Source organism: Lissotriton vulgaris, chromosome 3_1 (assembly GCF_964263255.1).
Source record: "Lissotriton vulgaris chromosome 3_1, aLisVul1.2, whole genome shotgun sequence".
NCBI classification, from domain to species: Eukaryota; Metazoa; Chordata; class Amphibia; order Caudata; family Salamandridae; genus Lissotriton; species Lissotriton vulgaris.
Window position 1 is genome coordinate 668,431,366 of NC_141689.1, and position 10,070 is coordinate 668,441,435.

General features: G+C 47.0%; 1 protein-coding gene across 1 annotated transcript in view; it reads left to right on the plus strand.

The window, feature by feature from the left end:
- LOC147726902 (uncharacterized) overlaps window positions 1–5,807 on the plus strand; it is a 48,890-nt gene extending 43,083 nt beyond the window's left edge. The window contains exon 4 of the mRNA XM_086963535.1: window positions 5,677–5,807. Coding sequence (XP_086819661.1) covers window positions 5,677–5,807 — 131 coding nt within the window. The remainder of the gene's footprint in view (window positions 1–5,676) is intronic.
- Window positions 5,808–10,070: the final 4,263 nt, after the last annotated feature.

Consider the following 10,070-nt stretch of genomic DNA (forward strand, 5'->3'; position numbering starts at 1 on the left):
ACCTTGGTTCGAAATCCCGATCGTCGCCAATTTTGTAGTATCTTGAAATGAATTAAATGAAGAATGGAAGTAAAATAAAGTTAGGTTTATTCCATGAGAAAGAGCACATCCATGCAGATCTTCTGCCAGCATCAACAGAGAGTAACTGTCCTCACAGCGATTACATCATGGAACTTAGAACACAGATAATGAAATGAATACAAGCAAGTTAACGGGGAAATGCATAACATATAATAGAAACAAAGCAGGATACTACAGCGTCGCACACCAGATGGTTCCAAAGACGTTACAGGGATTGTAATGCAGAGTCCTGCATCGTCGTCGAGGCTGCTAGCAAGAAAAGCTTGTGAATTGAGGGCCTGCACAGGGGATGAGTCACGCAGCGTTGAATCCGACAATGTTAAGATGCAAAGTATTTGCCCCGGGAAAGGTTTCAGCGCTCCATCCATCATCTCCCTGCATTTGCTTTGGGAAAATCCCTGCAGCAGAGGCAATGTGTCGGTTTTGCAGAGGGTTTCGCCGTGTAGGCGGGGAGATGCGTTGATTCTGCTGGATCCACAGATGGACTGGCAGAACACCTTCAGGCCCACTTCCAAGGGTCCAGGACTTGGTTGGCACCACAGAAGGGTTGAACTCACAGATGGTAGAGTCAAGGTGCTGGGTTCAAAGTTGTGGGAGCCTGTCCCTGAGGCTTTAGTCAGGAGGCCATCCAACTAGGCCTTGAGTCATTTTGTGATCCTGGGTTCAACAGATGCAAATCCAGTCCTTCTCACCCAGGCAAGAAGGCAGCAGGTCAGCACAGCAGGGCACCAGTCCTTCAGAGCAACAGTCCAACAGAATGGCAGTCCTTTTAGCAGCACAGCAGTCCTTACGAGCAGAGTCCACAGGTCCAGATGTTTCTGAAGAATTGGGATCTGCAGTCCAACATGTATACCTGGTGCCCACTTTGAATTGGAGGAACCTTCACGAGGTTTCCACCTCCCAGCATTGTCAGGCATCCCCTTTCACCCAGTCCTAGCCCCAGCTTGTCTGAGGTCACAATAGACCAGTGTCAAACCCTTCGTGAGAGTGCTCCGGCAGGGCCTTTGTGGTGTGGTAGGTGACTGCTCCTCCCCCTCGTTAACTCAGAGTAGCCCACCCTGCCAACATCTATATTTCTTTTATCTCACTGTCTGGGAGTAATACACAAATACCAACTGCCAGCTACACCTAGTCATGTAACTTAGAATCAGGCTGCATGCACAATATGGTTAGGACAAGAAAATGACAACTTCCTAAAAGTGGCATCTTCAGAACCGTGGCCCTCTTTCCTTAATTGAATTGAGTCATCCTGGGGGGTGGAGTCCATAGAACCTAACAAGGTTTGGGGAGGAGGGCCACAGGCCCCCTTCCCCCTTATTTTTAGTAAAGGGCTTAACTATGCTCTGGGAAAGGGCCTGCGCCACCCCAGCCCCTTTATTTTTAGCAATGGCAATAGCGGATGGGGTCGCGGGGACTTAACAAGACTCAGGGAGGATGCCATGCGGCTCACTCCCCTTTAAAACAAATAAGGGCCTGTGAATGGGGCCCCTATGAAGTAGTGTGGCTCACTGGTTAGAGGCGGCAGACCCGAGAGCAGAGAACGGCCCGGGACCAGGGTTCGATTCCCGGCGCGGCAGGTTTCTGGACCAGGGTCAGCGGACTCGATAATTCTCTCGCCTCGGTGCCCACTCTGATCCGCGATCACACTCGGCAAATCTGGGCATTAGCTTGCCTCATCTTCACTAACGGCCCCACCAGACCGCCGGGGATGCCTGGTCTCACCCTGGAGATACCCATTAAGGGACCATCTCTCAGGGAAGCCAGGAAGGGTTTCGCAGCGGTCGAAGAGCCTTGGGACCCTACGGGTAAGTAGTGCGCTATATAAATGCCTATACATACATACATACATACCTTTGGCCAAACAAAACTCCGGTGGAGGCCATGCTGCCCCCTTCCCTTTAAAATATATATGGCTCTGGGGAATGGTGTCCCCAAGGTCTAATGAGGCCACGCAGCCCCCTCCAATTTAATGTAAATATAACCCTAGGGTCTTTGGTCCCCAGTGCCATAATAGATTTGGCTAAAAGGGGCCACACGGCCCCCTCCCCCCCAAAAAAGGCCCTAGAAGATGGGGTCCCCAGGCCAAAGGCAGAGTGCAGTGTGGGGTTGGCTGCCTTTAGGGGGGGTTGGCCACAGGGCCTGGTGGCAGGCCAGGCCCTATGGGCAAAGACACACCGTGCAGGATCAAAAGCCCTGCACAGTGTGGGGTTGGCTGCCTTCATGGAGATTGACTATGGCGCCTGGTTGCAGGCCAGGCCTTGTAGCCGCCCCCAGCTGAACACGGCCAAAGGTTGGATTTACATATGGTAGTTAAATAGAACTTTTATGTTAGAAAAACCCTAGAAAATTACTGAAAAATATAAAGGTTAAAGTAACGTTATTGTTAGGGGAATATGCAGTGACAACATTAATGTTTTGAACTAAACTGCTTATGACCTCACATATTACATCACTCATGACATGTTCTATGACATCATTTATGAAATCACTGATGATATCTCAAATGACATAATTGATTACAACCCCACCCCAGGACACAGTAGTATCTATGTCTGCACCAGCACGGGCAGGGCAACATGTGTGTGCTCCCATCTGGCGTGAGCATTTTAAAATCTCCCACCAGACAGGAGCAAACATGGAAGCCTGCTCCCCGGTGGCAGGGATTTAAACATGCTCCCACTGGCTGGGAGCAGACTGGTGTTCTGTTTCCCAACCTGCGGAAACAGAACACATATTGATCCAGCCCGGAGGGAACATGCAAAAACAGCTGCTCCTTCCAGGCAGGAGCAATGCCAGCTCCTGCACCTTGCTGATAGCTGGCTTAGACGGCGGGTGCCTCAGCCCACCTCGCATCCCTCAACATGGTAGTTGATGGGTGTCTGGGTGAGCACTGGGACATTCACCTATAATTAATGTACATCCTGGGGGATGGGTCCCTAGGGCCAAAATAGGCTCAGCGAGGGGGGTCATGCAGTCCTCTCCCCTTTTTTATTATATTTTTCCCCAGGGTGTGGGGTCGCTGAAGCAGAGAAGGCTCAGGGAGGGTGGCTGTATAGCCCCCTTCCCTTTTTTATACAATTGGCCCCAGAAGATGGGATCCCTGGTACCTTCACAGGTGCTGGAGGGGGGCCACACAGCCCCCTCCTTTTTTAAATGAAGGCCCAAGGGATGGGGTCCCCTGCCCTTTACAATAACATGCAGCCCCAGGGTATGGGGTGTCAGGGTCCTGATATGGCTCGGGGAGTAGGGCTGCAGCCAACCTTTTTAGGTTTCATCTGCACAGAGCTTGCGCTGTGCTTGTGAAATCTATTGAATTTAATATACATATGAAAAGGGGCCTACATTCTGCCCTTACTTTTCATTGGTTTGAGTGTTTATCGCTTACTTTTCTTCGTTTCTATTGGCTGTAGTATTCTGTTTCCTATTGTTCCACGTGTGTTTTCTCTTATCAGTGTCCAGTGTGCCAAGTACTGTTTTCATCCGCTTTGGTGAAACTTCTTCACAACGCACACCCACCAGTCACCCCCGGCGAAGTAGAGACCCACTCTAGTTTGGTTTTGCAGCTGCATGTCTGTGGGGAAGTTCTTCAGACTCTTTAGAGCCAGGGCGCTGTATTATGATTATAAGTGGCTTCCTGGGATCTACATCCTCTTTGCTGTGCCGCTCGACCCGCTGCCCAAATGCTGTGCAGTGTTTGGGAGAATGACTTACTCTTATGAGGGCTACATTGGCACCATGCTGCAGACTCTTTATGGCCCGGGCACTCCATTCTGTTTGTAAGCGGCTACGTAGTGTCTGCGTCCTCTTTCCTGAGCTGCATGGCACCATGCTGCAGACTCTTTATGGCCCGGGCACTCCATTCTGTTTGTAAGCGGCTACGTAGTGTCTGCGTCCTCTTTCCTGAGCTGCAGCTCATGCACTGCTGACTATACTGGCGGTTACCCGGGGTGCTGCATTTTTCTGTTTAGGGCTCCTAAGGAATCGCAAACATTCTAATTGCAGTTACTTGCAGGGCAGCCATGATGCTGCATTCTTCTGATCGTGGCTACCAGAGTGCCCTGCTGCTTTTCCTGTGTGCAGCTGCTTGTTTTTCCTTTCCTGCAGTCCCTCTCTCTCACTTCTAGATGCACACTAGAAGAGCGCATGTGTCTGTCTACCTCTGCTGCGTTGCTTGTTCCCACTCACCCTCATCCCACTATCCACTGTGGTTTATGTCCCTGCTATCCCCTCATCAGTTGCCCTCCGATCTTATCTCCGACAGGTGCACTCCATGAAATCATGGATTGTTGTTTCTTTTTAGTATTGCACTCCGTCAGAGTGCATGTTGCACTCCCTCTCTACCGCTCACAGTACCTCTCACGCCATCCTTGTTTCATTTCTACGCCGTTTCTAGTGGGTGTCAGTGCAGCGTCAGCCATCGCGTTGTGCAACGAGTGACCTGCTGCCAGCATTTTTGCTTTCAGATGGCTTTCCCCACACAGGAAGGTGTTAAATCCAACAAAACTCGTTCATCTAGGGAACAGATATTACATTTATTACACACGGTGCAGTACCCTGCCTAAAGTTGGCAGCATCAACTCCTCTGTCCCAGGATTTCTGGAACAGAATATTCTTTACTGTACACGTGGCGCATGCCACAATCAAACAAACACATTTATTAAAGGAGGTCAAACCAGGATATAACACATCTCCCTTCCTAACAAACATATCAAAAGGAAGAAACAAAAACTATATGGAGGAAGCATAAGAGAAGCATTTTAAATATTCAATGACATTTTCAAAAACCGGTTATACATATTCAACAAGCCTTAGGATTAGAGGAACTCGTCTAGGACGAGCTGCGTTTTTCACCCTAGATGCTACAGTCACATCTTGACCATCCTTGTCATAGAATATGCGACTATGCCCTAAAACTAGTCTCACTCAATGCCTTCTCAGGAGGAGGAAGCAGCACATACATCCGATTACAATGCAACACATTGGGGATTAATGAACAACACAAATGTAACCTCCAAAATATAGACCAACTCTAACAGCTTTCCAATTACTGTTGGGGGAAGGTGAAGTGCAGCAGCATTCCCTTAAGTCCCCCCCCCCCCCGTCCCCCGCACCCACCCTCCCCCCGCACCTCAGGAATTGTTGCTCCTGCTTCGCTGAGATATTTGGAATGAAAAACAAGGGTGATTTTAAATTTTAAATGGCATCGTGCAAAGCTAAAAAATGTTTTATAAAACTTTATATAAAGAATTATTCACTGACTTGAGGAGGGAAAAAGATGTGGAGTAACAGCCAGAGTTGCTGACTTTGTTGTTGTGGAACTACGTTCTAATCTCGGAGTCGAGTCAACATCCCGTGTTTCTTGTCAAATCGGGATGGTGTGGTATACAAAACTGCATACCATCATATATGCACACACATAGATTAACATGCCCATTTACACATAGATAGATATATACATGCATACATAGACATACTGACACATGTAGACAGATGTGCATACATGCAGAGACATACTGCTTAATACATTAAGAAAGAGCAGCATACGAGACAGGCACATATTTTTTTGTTTAAATCTTTTTATTATATGTCTTTTAGTTCAAGAAAACATTAACCAGTTTATTAATTGCATTTATCCTTCACATACACTAGATCACATTCAGTACTCTAAATCGAACAGAACACCCACTATTCTGGCAAAAAATATATTAATAGACCAAACAATATGAAAGCATCAGTACTATGCATATAAAGTATCAAACTGTAGTGCAACCTACAACAAAACCAGACCCTTTACGATTACTTAGTGAGAAAACATAAATTAAAAATGTAAAGTAATTAAATAATAAACGTTGCAGCATTGCTAGGTAACATGTTGTTAATTAACTAATCTTTGGGGTGCTTTTATATGGCTCCATCAACACCCAAAGGTACCGGAGGGCTCTCTATTACCACCAGTTACCTTATACAAACACACATTTAAGCCTGCTTTTCACAATTTTATTTTAGGGTCAGTTTCATATAGCACCAACATCACCCGGATGTACAGGAGGGCTTTATATTACCACCAGTTACTTTTATGAAGTTTCTTTAACTTTACCTTATATTGCACAACAGCCCACCAAGCTAAAACTTACAAAAAAGAACAACTTGTTATTGATCCCTTAGGTGAAACCTATTGCATTTGCCAAAGCCTGTTTATTATATTTGGCTCCAGGAGGTGGGCTCCACAGAGCCTGATAAGACTTGAGGATGAGTGCCATGCAGCTTGCCTCCCCTGTTTAATTGAATTTCGCCCCGGGGAAGGGGTTCCCAGGGCCTTTTACATCTATATAATGGGGGGGAGGTGAGGGTCATAAATAGAAGGTGGGGAGTGGGGTCCCTGGGGCCCGGAGGCCAATTGTATGCAGCACACGCAAATGTTGTGAGCAGCATGGGGTTGACAGCAGGTCAAGCCCTGTGGCGAACCCCACGCCATGCATGACCAAAGACCATGCGCATTGTCCCACAGGATAAACAAAGGTCATGGGCAGCGTGGGGTTGGATGTCTGCAGGGAGTTGGATTTAGGGCCCGACTTCATGCCAGGTCTTGTGACCAACCCCACGCCACTCACGACTAAAGGTCATATGCGGTGTGGGGTTGACTGTCTCGGGTGGCTGTCTGCAGGGAGTTGGACGCAGGACCTGGCAATGAGCCAAGCCTTCCGGCCAAACACATGCTGCAGATGTAATGACACAAGATTAAGTGCCATTACAGCCCCTCCCATTTGTCTATTGCAGTTTGGTCTTCCATCCAGTGCTTTCATAAGACCTTTTGCCTAGAATGAAGACAAAACGATAAACAACTGCCTGACATTCCGAAAATACATTTTATTGAACTTTCATCACTAGTATGTACTCTATCATGTATAAGCATATCTCAGTGGGACGTCTGTAATGATCAACCTTCAGCTAGAGGTTCTCTCCTTCAGTGTTTGTTGAACTTTCTGTTACATTACTCCTTGCGATATTTTCGGTTTTTTTAGGCTTCACCATTTTCTTTTCTTTCTTTGTCCCATTGTAGCAAGGAAGACAGTGTACAGATGGTCTCACTGGTTGCTTTCCAAAACAGCCCTGTGGTAACATATGTGAGCTTTAAATTAAAATAGCTTTTTTCAGAAGTATGAAAAGCAACTACCAGTGCCTGTGACTCATTGCTAGCAGGGGCGTAGCTATCCATGGTACAGCCAGTGCAGCGGAGCAGGACACAGAGGTCAAAGCGGCCCATTGTATCCTAATGAGTTATAGTGATTTACTACCAAACCATGGGGTGGGGGGCCCAATTTCCACGCTTGCATTAGGGCTCACATCGCCCTTGCTATGCCACAGGCTGCTAGGGCAGGAGTCGCTTTTAAAACCTTGCAATCCTGTTTGTACTTCAGGTGTTGTCTATCCTGGGGAAGCTGGGCGCATGCAGGATTCCAACCCTCTGGTTGAAAAAAACAGAAATTGTTGTGCTTCACTTGAAGAGGGAGCTGCACCGTGCCACTGTGGGAAGGGTGTGCACATGTGAATCTCCTTTCTGCTCTACCCAGAACCTTTGTGCAAGGTGGAGTCTGAAAGCAGAAGTAGTGCTCTGGGTTTACTAAACCCAGCAAGGCCCAGCAGTGATGCCAGATTTACCAAGTATTGAAGACCTCTAGGATTCAATACACAAAAGAGAGGGGGCAGAACAGAGCTAGTGAAGTGACGACAGAATGGACAGGGCTCCTAAGCTAAAAAAAGTTCCAAAGGGGGTTATATTCAACTTTGAACTCTGGTAGCAACAACAGCATGACTGCTCTTTTTCCATGTGCTCTTTTCCCCCGCGCCAGCTAAGTAAAACAGTATAGGGCCCAGGAACTGATGGCTCTGCACAAGAAAGGAAGGCCAATGCCACGCAACAGGTTGACATTGTAATGAACAGCCTTGCTACAGTCACTCTTACCACGCATCATTCTTGAGGGACACATTTGGAAAGGTGGTGGCCCTTCTTGTCAGCCAGGTTATCCTGTAATTAATAGATAAGTGAAAGCTGAGCTTGTGGAATGCTCACCTGAGCACAGTTTCTTAATAGTCAAAATATATGATTCTTGTTTTATTTTGATTATGACTAATTTTGTGTTTATGTTTTTATACTGTTTTAAAACAGTATGTGGTCTGTGGGGAATACTAAGGAAAAATAAAGGACATCTGGTATTAGTCAAGGCTGGTCAGGCTTTTTATTCCCAGCCCTGTCAAGATTCCGATGCGTAATGTGCTGCTCTAGTCCAGGTTGCTTTTTTTAATTCTGGGACTTGCAGTTATGTTTATTATATTATAAAGCAGAACTGCAAGTCCCAGAATTCAAAGGAAACCACCTGGAGTGGAGCAGCACATCATGCATAGACCTGGGAAACTTGAAGGTCTTGTATTCCACTAGGCATTTCCCCACAGCCCTGTCAAGTACCACACATCGGGGGTTAGACTTATGGAAGTTGGCGCTGATGTCTGCATCACCAACCTGAAATTAATTGGTCACACATTAAAGAGCCCCAGCAACCACTGCCTGGCTGCATTTCACAAAAGTATCCAGTGTGCTGTTGGCTTAGAGTGCTGAGCTGTTGGCTGCTGGGCCGCGGGGCCCTCGGCTAGTGCCAAGCCACCCAAACAAATTCTGTCACATTTGAGCCATGCCTGGCCTGTATGTTAGTGACTTTACATTCAGGTTTTGCAACAGTTTCAATATTTTTTTAGAGCTTCTGGTGTAGTTTCTGATAATTATATGTTTCCATTTACTTCATTACTGGGGTTTACTTGCGAAAAAGTGGCACTCTAAGAGTCACACCTTTGGTTAATAAAGGTCACTCATAAGTACACAGAAATCATGGAACTGTCACACATAAGCAATTTGAAAACGTGGCCGATGCACATGTTCATATTTGTAAGGAGTAAGGCTTGAGTCTCTTTTGTGTCAGCATTCCTTCTGTCTTATCAAGATTTGCCATCCATGCAAAGTCTTGCGGTCGGTAGATTTAACAGCCAACCCTCTGGACAACCTCCATGAAAGCACTGGGTCTGCCTCCTTCACTGAAGAGACGCCCCTGGCTGGCGGATCCTGGACAGAACACTCGTGCGTGTTCATTCTTAGCAGGGACTGGGAACGGCGCGAGGATCTCCGCTTCCACCCGGTGGCTACGTGACAGGAGTCTCGTTTGCAGGCGACGGAGACGCGTTCGCGCCCGCCCACTGGCGGGAAAAATATCGTGATGAGGAGAGGCGTGCGTCGTTGTTTCTGGACTCTGGGGAGGGCGGCTGAGGGGGAACACGGAAGAGAGATGCAGGCGGGAGGAGCATCAGGGCGCAGACGAAGAGACCTTTGTTCACCAGCCTCACAAAATGAACATTAAAGAGAGCAGGGTGTGTTTTAATAGCAACTCTGGTGTTAGATGGTGAAAAGTTGTAACAAGTAAATTAATCGAGCCTGACAAATTGCCCGCCAGGTAATCAGAGTACCAACTCTGTGGTGACCGCAGCTTTCCCGTTTTAGTACCTCTGTGCAGATTGTTTCTCCATTGTGGCTTGTTCCCCCTGTCTCCCAAAATTATACACTTTTACATTACAGAGGGCTGGAGACAGGGATATTATTTATTATACCTGAAATTCCAGTTCTTACGTAATCCATCGCGTAGAGCACAGGAAGGGATAAGGAAATGATAAAAAAAAATGTGCAGAAAGTCACCTCCCTTCACGTCGCCAGGTGAACATTTCACATGATAAATGCAGAAGAATGAATGTGCAGAAATCCTGCTCACGCATGTTATTCCCCATTCCGAATTGAGGTAACGCAGTTACTTGAATTTGGTATGACCGCGAATCGCCTTCATAGTCTAAATTACAAAAGTGCTGGTTCGTGTCCCCTAATTTCAATCTCTAGCATGAAAGTGCCACGACTCTGCCTTTCAGATAAAATAAGCAATATTCAGAGCGTGGCA